The sequence below is a fragment of the Eleginops maclovinus genome, chromosome 24, assembly GCF_036324505.1.
Source record: "Eleginops maclovinus isolate JMC-PN-2008 ecotype Puerto Natales chromosome 24, JC_Emac_rtc_rv5, whole genome shotgun sequence".
NCBI lineage: Eukaryota > Metazoa > Chordata > Actinopteri > Perciformes > Eleginopidae > Eleginops > Eleginops maclovinus.
In genome coordinates this window covers 1,819,936-1,841,009 of record NC_086372.1, presented here as the reverse complement: position 1 = coordinate 1,841,009, position 21,074 = coordinate 1,819,936, and the positions used below count along the sequence as shown (strand labels likewise).

The window sequence follows — 21,074 nt, the reverse complement described above, 5'->3', positions numbered from 1 at the left end:
ACATGTGAATAAAAGAGACTGTAATATTCTTTAGTATATTTGTTCTATAGATGTATTCATAATGTTCCACTGTAATGGTCATTGAAGCGATCCCATGTTTTGATTGACGGCCTTCAAGGTCTTTATATAGTATGCAGCCTTCCCCTAAAGTAACATGCATGTAAATAGCATGTACATTTAGCTGTGCTTCACAGTCCACAGAGTTGTATCTTTCACGGTCAACTTGTCTATATTTTACTTTTAGATTAGTTTCTATTTTCTTTATTTTCTACTAAAACATAAGCGATGCCTTGTCCTAACATGCTGCTGTTTCCAAAACATGTCCTAATAAAGTATATCTTATCTTATCTCTTACAGACTCAGTGATGGTAGGTATAAAACATGTAAGATAAAGTGTATTTACAGAAGGACTGTGGCTGAAATAAAGCAGACTTTCACTACAGATGTGAACTCACATGAGTGAAGAAGACGTCCTCTTTGGAGTCTCCGGTGTTTCCCTCAGGCGGCAGCAGCATCTCGCTCGGTTGCCATGCGTCGGAGAAGTTGAGGAACTCCCACTTGTCCTTGTCGCCCTCGTCGGCCTTCAGATATTCCTTCCTGCCGTTCAAGGTGCTGCCGGTCACCGTTTCCTGGAGCACATGCAGGACATTTAATGCCTAATCTTCATATTTCTACTAATTAAATAAGTTTGTTTCTTGTTGCATGCGGTACATAAAGCTCAATATGATAGAAGACAGACACTGCACATGTTTTCTCCATCACTCTCCATGGACTAGCTGATCAATGGCAGAATATATCAGCATGATCTCATTCAATTAAAGCGATAATTAGTCATAATTATGACTAAATGTTTGGTGAGACTCCAGTGATCTATCATTCAAATGAAATGTGACATTGGTGGAGTGAGTGCAGACGAATCAAAAGGGTGGAAAATGTACTCAGACCCTAGTAAAAGGAGAAATACTATGGTCTTAAAATACTCCATTACAAAGCATTTAAGTAAAAGTAATGACGTTTTATGAGCAGAATCTACTTCTAGTGTCAAAAGTTAAAGTATTCAGTATGCAGAATGGCTTATTCAGTATAAGAGTATTATAAAATGACATTAAAAACAATTCATTCCCCAATTAAGGCAACTGTGGCTCCAAAATGTGAATGTACTTTGTCATATTGAACCATATTGGGGAGTAGGTATGTTGTAAATGCAGCTTAAAATGGAAATATAATACTAAGTATGTCAGATTTATGCAATCATTTAGTTAATTATGTACTTTTGTAGAAGTTGTGAATACAAAAGGGAAGAACCATTTCATTTCTAAGGGTTTTTAATCTACTACAATAAGTACATGTATGTTACAAACAACTCAATTCTGAAAAGATCCACAAAGCTAATAAGGAGGCCACGGTTGCTACGTGATTGGTCGTCATGGAGATCTCGGAACGTTACTCAACATTCCGTGTAACCATAGTAACAAACGGACACGGTGCAACCGTCACTGTGTCTGTGTGAAGCTAAAACCAAAACACACAGGAAAAAAGGAGGGTAAAAACTGATGGTGTCTATAGAGCCCGCTCCAGCCTCTGCACACGGTACCTTCCTGTTGAGCATGGACCACATGACGGTGTCGAAGGTGCCCTTGGCGATGAGGTAGTGCACGTTGACGGAGGCCGTCTGCCCGATGCGGTGCGCCCGGTCCTCGGCCTGCTTCATGTGTCCGGGGTTCCAGTAGAGCTCGGCGAAAACCACGTGGCTGGCGGCAGTCAAGGTCAACCCCTGGAGAGGGACACATACACACACACACACACACACACACACAATTTACCTCATTCAACCACCTTGAATGAACCGCTCCAGCTCACATCCAGTCCTTTTTAATAATAGAATATTTGCAGCTAATTGCCGTGCAAGAGCGTCAAGCACCTACTTCCTGTGATTGGTATGCGTCACATTCAGTAACCCAGATTAATTAATGTCAAGTTTATTATTAAGAGTAAAGCGTTTATTTCTTAATTCAATTAGGATTCATTAAACCAACAACAGTCATCATCGTTACTAATGTGCACATAAAAGCCTTTTCATTGTGGCATTTCAGCCGTTCATTCAAGGGAAGACTAACAGAGGTTTCATTCAATTAAAAAGTACCTTTTGATGATGAAATTCAATCAGTTTCAAAGTGTCCCTGAAGTGGAATTGTGACTTCTTGAATAGCAGACAGTTCTTTTGTCACTTATAACGGCTCCAAATCCTACGGTATATTTGTATATCTATGTATTTGGTACACAAAAAAGGGTTGTTTTGTGCTACAATGCATGGGAATAAAGCCCATTCTATATGTGTGCGTGTGTGTGTGTGTGTGTGTGTGTGTGTGTGTTGTGTGTGAGCACCTGCCCGGCCGCCTGGATGCTGAGGATAGCGACTCGTGTCTCTGGGTCGCTCTGGAACTTGTTGACGAGCTGCATGCGTTCGGAGGACGGGACGCTGCCGTCGATACGGATGTAACCGGCCTGCAAGACAACAATAAAAAGCACAATTTAATAAGTGAAAAATCAGTCTTGCAACTTTGATGATTTGTTTGAATTTGCTACTTTTATTCAAGAGAAGAAGGTGGATAGTTGTGTTGCATTATTTGTCGTTATTACCCTGTCAGTATATCCTTTCAGAGGATACTTACTCCCCCATTATCCCCAGCCTTTTTTGCAGCCAGACTAACCAAGTATGGGCTGTTATTTATCACAGGTGTATTAGCAGAGAAGCATATTCATCTGAAGTGCACCTGCAAATAAGAGATAATGCATGTCTGGTTGTTAGTACATTGTGTTGAGTTAAATGAACACAGAGCTTTGTCAGCGTCTAAAAAGCAGATTTGTGCAGCGAGTGTTGCATTAACCCGTCTCCTGTAGTGGAGATCTTTCAATGACAGACGCGTGAATGAAAACACGATGGGACGAGCCGCAGTGAACTAGCTGATCTAATATTTTGTAACACCTCACAAAGAGAGCAGCGGCGGTGTGTTCATCAAACCTGAACTGGAACTTGACACTCACTGAGCCGCTAATGCACTCTTTTGATTTGGGCTCATCGCTCCTGCAGAGCAGCTCAGCGGACGACAGTAGGAGAGCGAATAACTGCATGAATATGAGGCGAATAAAAGGTCAAACAAATGGGCTTATCGAGAAAGCAAGGCCTTAAAGATATGGCACCAACACTGAGGTATATTTACTACTTTAAAACATTCACAACTTCCTCAAACAAACCCTCTAATCCCTCCGACAGCAGGTGAGAAATGGAGCCCAAAGGCAGTGATAATATCATGTGATGGCGTTGTCTCACCGTTGCTTTTTTTAACCCATCTCCGTTAATTGGTGAGTGCGAACAATCCGGAGAGAGAGCGTCTCACTGAGGAATGTGCTATCACACGTCGTACCGCTGCATTACATTCGACGACACCTCCGCGACCCCTGCGCCCCACACACACACACACACACACACACACACACACACACACACACACACACACACACACACACACACACACACACACACACACACACACACACACACACACACACACACACACACACACACACACACACACACACACACACACACACACACACACACACTTCGACTGTTTCGCAGGTTGCCAGCGTCGAGCTCAGAGAAAGCGTTTGCTCGTGATGACTTGTGAAACGTCTTGAGGGATAAGTTGTGGAAGTAAAGTTTACTTAGAGGAAAAAAAGCAGACCTTTTCTTCAGGAATTGGAAAATAACTCTTTAAGACGATGATCAAAGGGGCCGTACTCTGCTCGTTCTTTTCATTTCCACCTTGGGATTTTAAACTTTGCAGTTACCATTTACATGCACTAAAACATACGCAAGACACTACAGGAAAGGGATAACTCATAAAACGCATAAAGGGCCGCTTTAATATATGAAGTCATTATTAACTTCAGCTTTTTAATGTACATTTTCCACGTGCATCACACTGTACCCTGTTGATTTAGCACATAAGTGGAAGACAGCAATATTTAATCAGTGCTAACGTCTGAAGTAAGCCGACGGGCTCAGCACTCAGTACTCTGTCTTTGTTAATCACAGATATGGCGAAGATTTGACTTATAAACACAGCGGGACTGTGGATGAAAGAGTATGGGGCCAATTACCTCTGGAAGCAGGAGTGAAATATGAATAAATTCTGCACATTTAGTGCTTCCAGGTTACCGTTAATGGGCGATTCAGGTCTCTGCAGCGGGAGGAAAACTTGAAAGTCTTAACGGGGAAATGACAGAAATTAACATTTGTGCCACGGTGGAATATCAGCATTGATTGTGCCAGATATATTTGAGTATTTTTTTTAAACACTTTGTTGCAACTGTGGGGAAGCTGAGGTGAAGTTTTATAAGAACACAGTGTTCCAACATCTCGGCGAGCTGGTTTTCTTTATAATCATAGCTTACAAACGCTCTGAAATTATGGATAAGAGGAGGGAGAAAATGAACGGTTAGGTGATGACTGACAACGACATGTATTTTTTTAGCTTTTCTTGTACAGAAAATACAAGGAAATGTTGAAGTTATGGCATAAAATACCTAAAAACACCTTTAGATTTGTGGTCTGACATGTTGAGATTGTGATCAATTGGTAAATAGATGATTAGACTAGTATAGACTTCAGTTATATTAAGTTTGTAAGGAGGCAAATGGGTTAATTGTGTGCATCATCCACATATACAGTATATACACACACACACACACACACACACACACACATCTATTATTAATAAGTGTCCCTGTCATCAGCGAATTGGAGTTGTGTGTAAAATCGTTACGGGGCTAACACGGGTCATGTGTTATGGTAAGTATCATGTGTGTGTGATAGCTCTTTATGGATGCTATTGATTTCCAAGGCAGTGAGTGTGATGTGAAACAATTAGTGCCATTTGTGAGTCACATGGATACAACTACAGGCTCTTATAAGCTGCAGTATATCGTAAGCTTGAGCATGTTGTAGACGTCTCAGGTTCCTGCGGTTACCTTGGCCTCGATGGCGGCCTCGGTGCACGCCTGCAGCATGGTGAGGTGGTGGGCGAACACCAGGAACTTCACCTGCTCCGCCTCCAGCATCATCTTAATGTAGTCCTTCACAGCTCCCGCCTGGACACACACACACAGAAATAGACACAGATGAAAGGGAGCTCTACTGAATCCATCACTCCACTACTGATCCACCACACACACTCAGAGGAATCGGCTAGATCAGTGGAGAAGTCAATTAATCACCGCGGCATCCTTTCTGTGTGATCGATTCTCTATTGAATGGCCGAGGATCCAGACTTTAGACGGAGAGAGAACACGGAGCGACCGGGGTGCATTTGTCAGCTCGCAGATAGTGAGAGCAAATCAATAACTCGCAACTCTGGGATATGATTAGTGTGAGTGCCTTCTTTTCAGCTTTCTGAACAAACAACCAGATGAATCAGAATGTACCAACAAGTTAATAAAAGCAAAGGTTGTTTTGTTTCAAATGTCATGTAAAAGATATATTACGGATCTGTTTGACCGGGTCTTAAAAAGAAAAGATTGATTTTGTTAACTTGTTTAAAGAGCCATGCTAGCAATTCCAGTCATTGTGCTAAGCTAAGCTAACTAGCTTCTGGCTGTAGCTTCCATTTCCGCAGACAGACATGAGAGTAGCATTCATCTTCTCGTCTAACTTTCTACAAAAAAGTGTATGAGCTGGTTCCCCCAAAATGTCAAACTATCAGGAACTTTAACAACCGCTCAAGCACAGCTAAAGAAAGAGACTTTTTTAACTTTTCAGATTGTGTCAGGACTTGCAAATGCCCCTAAAAATATCTATAAGTTAGGCTTGTTAGGTGTTAAAGTGTTGATTGCAGTCCACCAGTTAGTTAAAGTCCTATGTAACTGGTTTTCTTTAGTAAATATTGTTTTATTCATGAAGTCAAATTGACTGAAAACACCACAGTCCAAATGTTGTTTCTGCAGAAGTCTGTGACCCAGATTGACAGTGTGGAGCCGACAGTCTCTAAGAGAAAGCAGCACAAGTGTGACTGAGTTAACCGTGCCCTGCAGGTATCCCTATCTGTCACTTCACCGTGCGCCGCGGCTGCCCGGCGATCACACTGTGATGGCTGCGGCCGCTGCAAAGCCGGAGTGGATGTGCCGTGGATGAGCGTGTCATTGAGCATCCTGGCGCTCGGCTCATTTCAGAGCCCCGAGCCATAAAGCAGCCAAGAATAGCACCAACTAGTGAGAATACCAAGTTTTGATTTGAGTCAAACAGAGCCCTTACTGGACGGTTTTTGGAGACAGGCCTATCTCCGCGGTGTGAATCCCACCCCTGTAATCTGCACACCTCCTGCAACCTGACAACCTCTCCCGCCATCACACCTGCTCTGGCGGGAGAACCTCTGCTTTGCCTCACTGATAATTAGCCGTTGCGCATGATAATGAATCTCTCCGCCAGACCTGCCGACCCTGTTCTGATCTGGGGGGTCCTCATTACTGACGGCTTGGCTTCGCCGGCTTCCTTCCGCTGAGTTTAATTAGCGCACAAACTTCTCGGTTGTCTGAAGCGGGCCGTTAGCTCGCTTTAAAGTCCAGCATCAGAGCTGTCCTCTCTGGGTAATTGGGAGCAGATGCTTGGCGGGTAAAGCAATAAAAATACTCAAAGGCGTTTGGCAGGTCCGTCGCCAGGCGGACTGGCAAGCAGGCAGGGGCCGCGATGCTCGTCAGTGACATAGATGTGTGAATCTATCACATCATTGCACCCCTCCTGATGATCCAAAAAAAGAAGAAAGATTAATTTTTTTCTTGAAGTAGAAAGTGTGTCTGGCTCCTAAAACCAATAGGAGAGGAAATGAGACCGGGTATCGGCTTTGAGGTGGGTTGAGTGGGCGGGGGGGCTTTGTAATGAAAGGAGGTCCAGTGTTAGGCTAAACTGAGCAGAAATCCAATCAGCAAACAGAGCCGAGCGCAGGAAAGATCCAGGCTTGGAGGCAGGCTGAGCGAGCAGCGTGTCGATGATTGCATTCGGTGGTTATCTCCGGTCTTCGTTAACCTCGGGGCTCGCTCCTCATGGCTCAGGGCGTCGGGCTAATTGAGAGGAACGCCAGCTCTTGAGCAGGACAGATGATTGGAGAGGGATACTATATTTGGGGGGAAATGTTTACTCAACTACAAACATAAGACAACGAGGAACTGCCAGCTTTCAGAGCATCAAGATTAGAGTGAAATCTGGAGACTGATGAGGACTAGTGTTGCTCCATGCTCCACACCTCTGACCCCCAGCCTTCCTCACACTGTGTTTGCATCAAACCACTTTCCCGCTCTCTCATTAAAACACAAAAAAAAAGATGTCACTTCAGACCGAGAACCGGCTGGGTTTCCATAGCAACAGCATCACAGAGATGCTATTTTAGTTGCGGTGTGTAACTTTGAGGTAAGGTGTAATCAGGGCAGGGTGGACGCAACTAAATAATTCCTTGGTCATAACTCCCTACTTTGTCTAAGTGCTTTCGCCGGACACCATTAGGGCTCTGTTACCATGACGATGCTTCCACTCATTGAGATCTCACTGAGCGGTCGGCTCAGGCGATGCTGTGCCATCGACTCAAAACATTCAAATATGAATAAAAAAGTGAGTCATTTTGAAGCTTTCTGAACTGTTCTGGGTATTACATGTTACATTATTTTGATGTTGTAACTGTGCCCTCATACGTTAAATCCTTCCAAAAGCACGTTTACATCGATGAAAACGTACAGCTGTACGGCTTTAATGATGGGATTGCATCTGTTTGTATGGATATGTGCATCTACAAGAGGTAGCTTTACTAAAAGTCCTTTAAACACACAATCTTCTGAAGGTAATTCCTCATTTCTGGCTCCATTTGCAGCAGAACTAATTTAGTATTTAAGTCTCAAGCAAGTCCAAAGATATTATGCAAACCCGAACTGCTAATGGGAATGAGGAAGAGCATCTTAGTTCATACCAGTGGCTTCACTAGTATTGCGTAGTACTCTCTTTGAAGCCAGTAAAGGTGTGTGTAGTGCTGGGTGAAAGTGAGATATACTCCAGAAGCACCTGCTCTCCCATTACCTTGGCAATCGCAGTTTGCTTGTACATCTGTGTGACCAGGCTCATGACCTGTGTGAAGGGGTTGCTGTCCGCGCCGACGACCCCCGATCCCAGTCCCTTCATCAGTCTCTCCCACTCGGCGAAGCTGGCTGAGGCCTCCTGCACAGAGAGACGGAGAGACAGCGTCCTTTAGTTATCTCTCTCTCTCTCTCGACTGTTTTTGAGATATAAAGGGCAAAACAATTAATGGAGCTGCTGAGTGTCCTACTTTCCCTGGAAGAGATAGAGAGAGAAAAAGAGAGATGGAGAATTCCCAAGGATGCCACCACCCACCCCCCGTCCGACTGGGCTGCTGTGTTAGGTGGGTCATGAGCATCGCCCAATTATAGCCGCCTTGTGACAAGCCGGGGTCGAAGATGGAGAAGCAGCCTGGCCGCTACAATAAATCAAAGACGCCTGGCGTGCTCTCAAGGTGATTGGCGAGAAGTATTTAAGGCGGGAGAGGAGAGCGGGAGGATCGCAGAGGGAGAGGCTGCAGTCGGTGAAAAGCAGCATATGTTTCCTCCTGGAGAGAGTCTGTGCATTCGTTGATATCTGTTCTGTTTATCGTCCTAACAAGTTAAAGTTAGAGGCAATCTTCGGTTACATTTAGCGTGCACATTATGCAGGAATGGGACAAGAAAAGCAGCATGTTGTTTCCTCCTGTTCATAAAGAAGACATGCAGAGAGGCTGTTGTAAGCATTTAGGTTCAGTTTATCACACACACATATGAGTTACAGCAATATGTTATCAATATTCAGCATGCACATTATGCAGAAATGTGACATGAAAAGCAGCACACTGTTTCGGATAATTGCAAAGCTTGGGTTTAATTCAAGTGTCATGCAAAAGCTTCAGTGCCTATAATCTAAAGTGCTTCACAAGAACCCCCTTGACTCCTCAGGATTACATCATATTTTAGAAAAACTTTTACGTTTTGTGCCCTTTGTTCACAACTCTGAATCGCATCTGTCTAAAATCCAGGCTGCAACACCAGAAAAATGTGTAAAAAAATTCAACAGGAATGAACACTTTTCTTTCGCACGCTGCATATCAAACGATGCAAAACTGCAAACCATATGGCGAGCTGAAGGAAGAGGTGGCCGGCGCGTGATTAGCCACACACACACACACACACACACACACACACACACACACACATTGATGAGTGAGCAGAGGGGGAGGGAGAATGGGAGAGAAGCCTTATTAATGCGAGCACACGCACATATATAAAAGATAGAGAATTTCACAACGGCATTTTCGCACCGTGTGCTCCCGACTTGTACAATAGAAAGCTTTCTGGTGAGACATGAAAGCTTTACACTATTTAGTGAGATAATTAGCATTTCAGTGGATTCAAACGTCGTCAAAGTCAAGGACGGTTGAGTGAATAAATAGTATCATATTGCAGGAAGCACAGAGCTGCGTTTGCTTTATGTTTTTCCTCTCTCAGATGTCTCACTCAGCAGCACCTGCATAAACACAACTCTGGCTGTCTCTCAATGTTTATTTCTAATTAAAAATGTTACATTCAAGCATTGCTTTTTAATCTGCTGGGGGAAAAAAAAAGAAGCACAAAACCCTGAGTGGCTAAACACTCCGCCCTTGATGATATTCGCTAGACTAACACTGACAAAAGGCCAGGGCTGAAAACGTAAAGGGCAGGAGGGGCATAAAAAGTGTCTGCAGTGGAAGATAAAAGCCATCATTAGGGAGTAAAATGAGACAGGAGGAACCGGGCTGAACTGGTGAGTGGTCCTGGTACACAGTATATAGCGTGAGTTAGCATAAATAGGCTTTAAAAGAGAGTTTGTTTAGAGGGAAATAATGTCCACCTCAGCTCTTACGTTTTATATTGTTCATATTTCTGTGAATGTGGCGCAGCGTTGGGTCACTGGCCACTTCACAGCTCCCTTTAACCAGAGCATTTGTAGATGGGAGGATAAAACACCTCTCTATTCTTCTCAGTGGACAAATATCTGTGCAAAAAAAGGTCATGCACATTCATCACATGAACAGACACGAGGCCGAACAGCTACAGCTATTCTTTTGGTATTTTGACCCAAAAAGTAAGATTTATCTCGGGGCATCACAGCTGCAAATTTAACCAACTTAAGATAAAAGAGCAAAACAAGACATGACGTGAACTTTTCCAACTGTTCTACACGTGAGTCTGATGTAGAAACACTGACTATAGTTAGCCTCCAATTAAAGCGTCCTTTAGAAGTTAAGGGTTTTGGTTGTTAAAATTACCCTGCATCATCACTTTCCGAGCAAACTTCCTCATTGTTGTGTCACCGCTGAAAAGGTGGCGTAATTAGCGCTGAAAGAGCTATGATACAGAACAAAATACATAAAGTGCTGGTGAATGTGTGTATTGTTCTCCGTGCTGCTTCGCTCCCAGTGGGAAAGCAAACCACTCCTAGCTCCGGTGACCCTGCGCACCGAAAGGCCGGGTCGAAGCCACATTAGCATTCACGTGTGCACATGCATCCAGCGTGGCGTGGGCGGCAGAAAAACCGCAACTTCGGGGAGCTAAAAGAGATGAAGAACACCTACACAGAAAACATGACATTTACTCTACGAATAGCCTCCTCTTTATGATGGAGACACACACACACACACACACACACACACGCAAACAGGGCTGTAGCTCTGCACCGCTTAAGGGAAGCAATACTGTCATGCTTTTTTCCGTAACTACCCTACCTACAGGCATTATCATAATACTGATTATGTTGAAGTGAAATATGTAACTTTTTCTTCCACAGTGGCAGCAAAACTGTAACAGAAATGAAGAGGAAATGACATGAAATCTATGTGTGCAAAAAGCAAAGCCGGTCCATGACTTAAATGGGAATCAGTCAGAGGGGAGGTGACAGTCATGGAAATGGACGAGAAATTATTATACAGTATGTTACACCGTCAGCTGTTATGCGGGATCTCGTGATGGAAACTGGCATCATGTCCCCGAGGCCTGTAGCTGCTGCTGAATTTTCCCCAACAGCGGAAATGTATAAGCTGCCATTCTGAAGTACGCCAATTAAGGCCCGAAAATGTACCAAAAAACCTCAAACCTGGTTAATTGGCAAATCATTATGACAGGTATGGAAAGTAAAAAAGTACTTTTACTCAAGTACAATTCATTTTAGCAGATATATATGTTTTGGGATTTATTATTTTAAGTTAAGGTCAGACTTTGTTGCTTCCTAGGAGAGAATTACTTGATGAAAATGAATGCATCTTACCCATATATCCATTTTTGTATTAATTATTCTGCAAACAGGACCTACCATTTTTCATTAAATGTGGAATTTTATTCTTGGTTTTGTTTTTGCAAGTCGTTATCCTTGGGTTTAGCTAAAAGTTACAGCAGCAACATTTTAAAAACGTGATTAGTTGGAGGCTAAATCATCCAAACATCCTCTTTAATCACTCCCTGTGTGGTGAGAAAAATACAAACCTGGAGATGGCAGAATTTAATTTTACCTAACAGCATGAAACTGTGGCATCTCCATTAATCGAGATATTTTAAAATGATGCTTTTGGAGCTGCAGCAATTCATCTTTTAGTCAATCAACAGGAAAATATTTTGATTGTTGATTAATCGTTTCGGCTCAGTTTCGAGCCAGACAATTGATAATGCCACCTTGGGCTCTGGGAAATTACGATTATTATCTGACATTCAACACACACAATTATTTATCAATTGATGATTAGTAACTGTAATGAAAACGATTGTTAGCTGCAGAAAATGTGGACGCATGCATCACCAGTGTATAAAAAGCACAGTGGATTGAACATCTGACGAAAGGCCACATGCCGTCATCTATGCCTGACCTTTGCAGCCTCCTTAGGCAGGTCGAAGGGGATTCGCTGGCGGATTTTGGGGGGCAGCTGAGTGAGCACCTCGGCCTTGAGACGCCGGATCATGATCTCACTCAGACGCTGGTGCAGCTCCGGTAGGTTGGACGCCCCGCGACAGTCCCACTGCCGGCGAGCCCCGAAGAACCTGAGAGAAAAGGAGGAGGTGAAGCCGTGGCTGCTGATGCATTTGTTTTTCACACCGAGAGAGGCAAACATGCTTATTTACGGCTATGCCCAGAAGAGGTAGTTAAACACATTTAAACAGTCCCACATGGGAGCAGCCCGGCACTACAACAGCCTCCCATCATTTGCTGCTGAGCAGTCGGGGGATCACTTTTTAGCTTAAGGGCAGTTTGCAGAGCAGGAAAGTATTTTGTCTAATGGCCACAGCAGCAGGTTTTATCCCAAAACTCTCCGGCAACTTTCGCAATTTATCTGCCAAACGGATTTTTAGAATAGAACTGGCCCTCCACACAAAGGCTGGTTTTCTGCCATATTGGCTGGAAGTGTGCACCAACTTAACAAGCCGCTGCCAAAATGTGCTTCTTCACACTTCGGTATTTAAACTTGTAGTTGCTGAGGGAAGGGAACCGATTCACTCCTTCCTAAATTATGTTTCTGCTCTGGGATTCAAACCAGCAACGTCCAAGCAGTGATGCTGCTTTTCTCTCATTTCCCGCAGACTCTGTTAGGAATGGAAACTTTGCTGATATGACAATGCCTTGTGCCCTACAGTGTGTTTAATCGTTTGTGTGTGTGTTGCTCAGAATGGCATTCCCCAGCCACAATAAGTGCGATTATATACAAAGTGTTATCATTAATGGCGGCGGGCCCATCCCCAATCGAGCTGCCCACTTTGATGGACATCCAAAACAATGCATTTGATGTGTTTGTTCACACATGTAACTGATCATCGCTGGAAACTGGCAGCCAGTTGGCCTTTAACGCTTGGATTCAGTTGTGATCTGGCTCTGACAACAAACCCTCGACTCAGCAGCTCCACCGCTCCAGCTTCAGGTACAGCCCACCTTATCCTAGCAGACACTTGAAAAGAGTGGGAGAGATCTATCTGCTAATTCCACTAAACTAAGAATTAAGAGAATATAAATAAGAGGATTGAAGAGGATTATTTGTCGTTTTGGGAAATACTCACTTTCTGGGTGAGAGTTATCTGCCCAACTCTACCTGTATTACCACAATGTTACACCTATTTAATGAGCTTAAGCAATGAGAGATAGCCTTTTCCTGCTGTCATTTTACCATGCTGCTGTGTGTCTGCGTGTGCATGTGTGTGCGTGTGACTCACCTGTAATGGCCGTTGCAGAATTTCTTGGCAAAGTCAGTCCATGTTCCAAACCTCTTTGGGTAGAGGGTATCAATCTGCATAAAAAGCTGTGATATAAAAAAGGGACAGGAAAATTACTATTATGTTAGATAATAGCTCCTCTGTACTAAAGCACACATTACAGGGTGTGTGTGTGTGTGTGTGTGTGTGTGTGTGTGTGTGTGTGTGTGTGTGTGTGTGTGTGTGTGTGTGTGTGTGTGTGTGTGTGTGTGTAACATGGTCTAAAAAGGAATGAAAGATACTCAGGATAAACAGGAGAATGTTGGTAATAAATATTATATTACCACACAAAGCACACTTAAAATGATATATAATAATAATATCAGTCTCCTTTTTATTATATACTTTTCTCATAAGGTTATTTACTTCCATGTTTTAACACATTGATAATGATAAACACACCTCCATGAGACTGTATAGCTTTATAAAGACAGCATTCTTCCAATAAAAGGTTGATATAGCATATAGAACAGTCCCTAATGTTAGCTCCCTTCACTAAGCTGATTTAAATGAGACACAGAAATAACATAACATGTTTAAATGAAATTAGCAAACTAACTGTTTCACGGTTTGGTTTAGCATACCATGGAAATGTCCCATAGACTGTGGTAGCTAATGGTTTCAGGTTTCAAGGTTTTATTTGTCATATGCACAGCAGATACAGCGTATATGTTGGCAATGAAAATCTTATGTCGCGTGCTCCTCCAACAACTCAACATACATGGTGCCATAATGCTAGCAAAACATCGCTAAAGTTATCCTGGCTTTATGACTCTTCTTTAAATTCAGTGCATGTCGCTGACAAATCCACGGTTAAATTATTATTATTATTATTATTATTATTATTATTATTATTATTTTCTAAGACATATTTTCCGAAATTTGGACAGAGGCAGCTAGGCTAGCTGTTCCCTCAGTTTCCAGTCTTTGTGCTAAGCTAAGCTAAGCTAACTGCTACAGCAAAGCAGAATATCTACTACTTCTAAAACCTCTTACTTAGAGGAAGCTTTTTATATCTTGAGTAAAGTTCTCCTGCACCAACCTGGCAGATTTAGCAAGCCATTAAGATTAAAGTTTTCTATAACTTCTCACCTTTTACTTTCTGAAAGTTGCATGCAATAACTCTAGCTTTCTTTGGCTGGAAACAGACGTTACCTGTGCTCACGATTAGTCTACTGTCATGATGTGCATCATGTGTGCAATTTATTCAAGGTCCCCTTGTCCTTAGCCTAGTTTAACAGTGCTGTGTGTTGTGCAACTGTGTCAGTGCCAATTAACCAGGTCAAACAGCTGTGCAGCCAGGAAATGAAACTGATTTGAAAATTAAATTAAAAACGGATAAAGGAAAAATGACCTCTTCGTGCTAACATGACAATTGAGTCATCAAAACATCTTTGCATCATAAATAATTACAAGCTGCTGTCTCAAGTGGACGTATGGCATTATAAAGAGTGTGTTTTCATACAGCAAGTGTGTGCATAACAGGATGCAACAAAGCTTTGTCCGTGTCTACACCACATGCCTGTCAATTTTCAGTATTGCAGCAATTTATAGAGTAATGACAGGTAATCATCCACCAGGTGATCTGAATAAGCTGCCACAGTGAGAGTGCTATTTCCAAATTCAGCGCTTGTTCAACAGGAACTTTGCATCCCCCCCCCACACACACTGTTGATATAATAGGTAGGTGGAAATGAGGGCACATCATGAACGGTGCAGCATGCCCTGAGCTGTGTGCTAACTTGATGTCAGAGCCACAGTGAGTAATGATGGCAGCGGGGAGACTGGCACACAGGCAGGGACAGGGCTTATCAGGTTTATGCTGCGGATGATAAAATGTTATATTCAGTTTCAGATTCTAGTGGCAGCAGAGCTAGAGATGATATCTAAAAACTAACCTTGACACTGCGGGCAGGCTATGGCATGTGTCACACACACACATATGCTCAATATATCACACACACACATATGCTCAATATATCACACACACACACACACACACACACACACACACACACACACACACACACACACACACACACACACACACACACACACACACACACACACACACACACACACACACACACACACACACACACACACACACACACTCCATGAAACACCTTCTCGAGATTTCTTACAAGTACAAACTTCGTTTCTATTTTGGAATTAATTAGCTGCCTGAATCTCATCAGGTAATTATCACGATCGAGCCGAGGCAATAATTAAGTTTTCCTCGCAGCTATGTGGCAGTTAGATGACAGAGGGTTTCTGAGTCTTGTCTCGCTCAGATACTTAAATGTATTCAAAACAAAATGATGTCAGACTAGTAATGTGGTTGGTTACCATCTGATAAAATTGCCTTTAATTTTGTGACCAAATTAAACCACATTTAGCATCACAGTCGCCCTAATGTGTTTAAGAAGTTCTTTTTATATTTAATTAATAGTGTATAAGGCTATACTTAACTAACTGTATAGATCTTGACCCAATATGTACCAGAGTGTCCTCTTAGATTATTTGACGTGGCAATACAAACACTATCAGTATTAAGATTGATTGTTTTCCCTTTCAAAATAAAAGCCCTCAATATGTGTAATGCATTACTACAAACCAGAGAGGCAAATAAACAATATAAGTTGTTAATATGAAAATCAATTGGGAGAATATATGTTACGGTATCATTAACCACAGACACTCTTATGAACATAACCTGTCAACTCCTAAGAGGAAGTAGAGTGCCTTATCATTACAGTGCAGTGAACATCTTATTGATACTGCATTGTTTCGGTGGAAAGATTTTCTATTCAGAGTCCACTTCGTCTTCTGCAGTGATGGAAAACGGCTGCAATCTGCTGCTTGGATGTATCATATATAAAAATGATATAATAAATCATTATGGAGAGGGGATTGGCTCCAGCGCTCTCCAAACACTGTTGTCCTGTGAACAGCCCTTCTTATTGTCTCTAAATTCAATAGTCACCCCCTCCCCTTGTGCGCCTCTTTTTATTACTTGTCTCATTTATTGCAGTGCACTGTCTGTTCACGCCGGGTTTTGTAAATCAAGTTTTTGCAACAAAGGTTATTGAAATAAGTCCACAGGATCCTGGAGGATAAGTGATGCCGGGGAGAGTTAATTGGCTTTTTTTGAAATGTTGGATCGGAGTGCAATGATGCAAGTTACCATGGCGATCTACCTGTTCTGTGATGTAAAACACCTCGGTGAGAAGTCAGAGCTGCTGCCTCATAGTGTTTCTTCTCCAGCGTGGGCTGAGCATCCTCGTTTGAAGCACATGTATGTCTTTTTCTAATCTGCTGCATGTGAATTCTTATATATTTTTGTCCAAATTGCTCCTTCCTGTCCAGAAATTCAAGTTGATGTTGTAGGGAACAAAAGCAGCTTACAAGTGTGTATTATTCACCATAACAGGCTTTTCCCAGGAGACACCTGTCAATTGCCATTTAATCAGATGGTCTTACCTCCTCAGGCCGACCCAGGGCCGGGGTCCCGGTGAGCAGGATGGCCCGCTTGGTGCTCTGAATGAGAGGCGCCAGGATCTTGGTCCGTGCGGCGTTCCTGGACTTGAGGTAATGTGACTCGTCCACCACGACCACCGCGAACTTCTGCCGGCTGAGAGCCTCCACCAGGGGGCGTGCATCTGTAGTAAGCAGGCCGTAACCCAGCACAGTCACCTTGCTGCTGCTGATGCCCCTGCAGGGACACATTAAGGAAGCAGTATTCAAATCAGATAATGGTAAAAGTTGCAGGTAGGAAAAATCATAACTTTTCATTGCATTGGTTTCTAATGAACATGCAAACCTCTAAAAATAATCAGAAATATATTTTTTAAAAGGCTCAGTATGTTCATGAAACAGATGGCACTGTGGAGCTTTTTTTGGAGACTACTTTCCTCCAAGGATAAATACACATTTGGTTGGAGAGCATTTATAGCTGGATGGCTTATTTGAGATGAAATCACAATAAACTACATCATTGCAAAGAGAAACGTGCGGCTTATTGATGACTTTTTGATATAGTTTGGACTACAGTGAAGCTCTGTGCCGAAGAATATTTATCAGGCGTTAATACACACCTCATCCTCTGAACTGCCACAGTAGTTCTTCCACCTTTCACACTGACAAATGTGTGTGAACAGGTAGAATAAATACAACATCTGTTCAAATATTCTTGTGTTTATTGACTCGGCTTCTGAGCCCTCAAGAAAAAGAGGAGCAGACTATTTAAAAAAAGGGTGTGTGGACTTGATAATGTAAAGGCATACAATGGAAAACACACACGGACACTGTGAGGCACAAACTAGGGCTGCAGGTTCCTTGGCTGTTTTGCATTTTCTGTTTTTACGCCTAAACACAAACACACAGCTACAGAGTTGCAGATAAACAAACGAGCAAGCATTGAAAACTGCATGAAACACAATAAGAATCTCTGAGAAATCAAAAACCTCTCCAGCATCTGTCACAGTTTTAATTCATCGCCTTCACCACACACACACACTTTCCCGAGCTGAAATAAACCTGAGGTGCCATTCATGTTCTACAAAAGAAGGAGCGAGTCAAAATACTGAGAGGAGGCGCTGCATAATTTCTTCCTTGCCTTCCCGTTCAGTCATTAACACATCCCGGTTCAAGGACACGTTTTCCCCAGAAGGCATTCACAACCTCTCTGCGCCTCCGCTGTGATGTGAGGTGGTGAGGGTTTTTTTTCCCTCCAAGTCACAGATAGAGAAAGTTTGTTTCATTTAAAAATAAAACTAGGACGGAAGTAGGGGAAAGTTGAAGTGATAAAGAAGTATTTTATACATTGTTACCGGACCTGAATCAATATAAACAGCTGTGAGTATGAGACGCGTTTCTCCACCACAGCATTTTTCCCACAAAACATTCCCAGCTCTTGTGCAATATTGCCGACGCTGCGTCGACATGATTTGTCTGTCAGTGCTGTCAAAACATCGGTCCGCTGACTCCTGACACCCGGGGACACTTTCAGATTAAATTGTCAGGCAAAACTTCTCCGTCCATCACAGTGCCACACTCTCACGCTGTGTGTGTGTGTGTGTGTATTACTTCTCTTTAGGTAAATTATTACCGCCTGCATGCGAAGTAGAAGAAGCAGACGGACACTGCGACAACTCCCACTTAAGTTCAAATAATGTTTCACTTGTTATAAAAGATGAACACGATGTACTATTATGAGCGTTTAAAATCTGTGGGTCTGATGTGTCCAAATTTGCTCCATAACGTGAAGAATCAGACCCTAAATGTATTTAAATATAGTGAAACTCATCTTAATTACCTACATAACACAGGACGGGGTATAATACTTTTATATTTGCACATTTCCGATGATTTATTGCACATTTCTTTCATAGTTTCTTCTAATAGGAAGCAAATTGTGCCTCTAACTTGATTAAAAGCTAATTATTAATAAGATTGCTGACGATGCAACCTTTTTCTTGGCTGACATATACGAGCGTACTTCAAAATACAATGTCTTTCATTGATTTTAATAATATTGAAAAAGGAAACACAGAAAAGTAATGTATTTAAAGAAATATTAAAGATGTGACCTTTAACCAAAGTTAGTAATAAATGCAGCTTCTTTTCACCACTATGGGTAGTTCTTTTAAGTATTAAATCCAGCATATTTCCCTCATGGTTTAACTTTCTGACTCTCAAACTGCAGACTTAATAAAAACTTTGACAGTTCTTCATAATTTTGCCAATATAAACTGTTGCTGATGGAAAATTAATCGTGCATTTGTGAAGCAGATAATCAATTATATATATTCTAGCAAAACATTTTGATATTATGATTCCTTTAAACCCAACTACAGCAAAGTCTGTGTGGCAAAGTAAAGGGTTGCAGGTCAAAACGGAGCTAAAGATGGATGACGATTATTGGACCTACACTCATCAGGTGTTCAGAAACACGACTCCAAATGAAGGAGAATAGTGCATCTTATCTGCTGAATGTGTTAAAAGCCATAATGTACTTATTATTAGGTAATAATATGTCACGATCCTGGCTTGTTTATGCAGATTTAAGTACTAGTAATGGTTTGTTTAGCCTGGCTGAGGTTGTTTGAAGGGACGAAGGTGAAAGGAGACGACCTGCCAGGTGTGTAATGATATATTGATCTGGATGGATTCTATAATATTGATGCAAAGCTGAAACAAGTTTAAATGACATCATCTTCAACATCTTCTAAGAGTTTCTTTCCCCATGAATAATAATGTGTGTTTCAGTAACTGTGCTTGTGATATCTGATCCCTGTGTGAAGAAGCAACATCATCTCCAGTAGTGATGAAAACCTACATGGTGTGGCTCTTGTTCTCCACCAGGTTGATGTCTCCAGGCTGCAGCTCGGGGATCCACCTCTCCAGCTCCTCGATCCAGGGATACTTCAGGGACGAGGGCACCACCACCAGCAGGGGCCATTCCTGCCTGTAGGCATACGCCACCGCGATGGCCTGCACTGTCTTCCCAAGACCCATCTGGACCCAGCAAATCAACAAGCCGGCAAAGGGGGAAAGAAAAACAAGTCAATTCTGCAGCGGCTCTGCGGTAAATTACACATGACGGCTGGGGCTGATGTGCGGCCCAAGAGTAATAAGGTCTCAGAATGATTCCCATGTCAAAAGCGATTAGGCAGGTGGGAGTGCTGTGCTGGGCTGACAAATTAATTTGGACGGCATGCAGCGAAGTCCCACGTTCAGTTTTTAAAGGGGGGGAGGGGGAAATAGATTTCCTGAGCCAGCGTTGTGTGTGCTTACCTCATCAGCGATCATGCATCTGTAAAACAAAAGAAAACTTTGTCAGAGCTGCCCTGGTTCTTGTATCTTGCAGCAAGAGGGATTTGCTCAAGGGCAGCATCATCCATTAGAGAGGGGTTCACTGTTTCCTGATATTCCTGCAGGTCCGAAACTTTTCCTCTCAAGCCTCTGTGGCCGCAGACGACACACACTCAGACACACCGTCACCTCACCCCCAGCTGCTCTCGGACATATTACACATCTGTCACCTGTAATTTATGTCTGCACCGGGGCTTTGCCTCAGTTTGACAAGTGCTGTTGCTATTCAATATTTATGTTGTTCTTGTTCTTCTTATTGAAATGCCCATGTCTTTGGAGAGGGCTTACTGGGTTTGGGTTCCTCCGATTTCACAGGAAAAGACGCTGGGTGAGTTAAATTCCCAAAGTGAAATAATGATTGTCTTTGAAGATACAGAGGATTTGAAAATGTGTTTTAATAATGCCTAGTTATGATGCAATGATCAAATACTTTAGGTTTTCTAACGATCGTCTAATTGAATCATCAATTAAATATTCTATCAATTAACCATTTAGTCTATAAGAACGTTCCTCCCACTTTTAGAGTTTCTTATTCCCGACTCTCCTTTTATTTCCCATTTTTAACAGTTAAAGATAATCCTGCCACTGAGTCTCACAACTGGGAATAGCCTCACCTGTGTGGCTGTCTCTGATACGCTGCTCTGGCAACCCTATAACAGCCCAGCAGTCCCCCCGCTACACTGTACATGATGGAGGAACAATGAAAGTGTGTCACGTTCCTTAGCCGAAGTCGTCCCCGCGGAGAAAGTAAAGATTGATAAACCTGCTTCTCTCGGCCCGGTGGATTTGGGCCTATTGTCATGACCTTGCTTATTCATAAATGCTTCCAACGCCATGTCAGAGCAAAC

The 21,074-nt window shown here is 42.6% G+C and overlaps 1 protein-coding gene across 3 annotated transcripts in view; it reads right to left on the bottom strand.

Moving 5' to 3' along the window:
* Positions 1-21,074, bottom strand: part of zranb3 (zinc finger, RAN-binding domain containing 3) — a 58,572-nt gene that overhangs the window by 30,841 nt on the left and 6,657 nt on the right. For all 3 annotated transcript variants that reach the window (XM_063877671.1, XM_063877672.1, XM_063877673.1), the window contains 10 exons: positions 20,149-20,167; positions 19,691-19,869; positions 16,834-17,065; positions 13,312-13,397; positions 11,979-12,150; positions 8,120-8,257; positions 5,035-5,154; positions 2,386-2,505; positions 1,595-1,774; positions 456-629 (listed from right to left, as the gene is read on the bottom strand). In XM_063877671.1, coding sequence (XP_063733741.1) covers positions 456-629; positions 1,595-1,774; positions 2,386-2,505; positions 5,035-5,154; positions 8,120-8,257; positions 11,979-12,150; positions 13,312-13,397; positions 16,834-17,065; positions 19,691-19,869; positions 20,149-20,167 — 1,420 coding nt within the window. The remainder of the gene's footprint in view (positions 1-455; positions 630-1,594; positions 1,775-2,385; positions 2,506-5,034; positions 5,155-8,119; positions 8,258-11,978; positions 12,151-13,311; positions 13,398-16,833; positions 17,066-19,690; positions 19,870-20,148; positions 20,168-21,074) is intronic.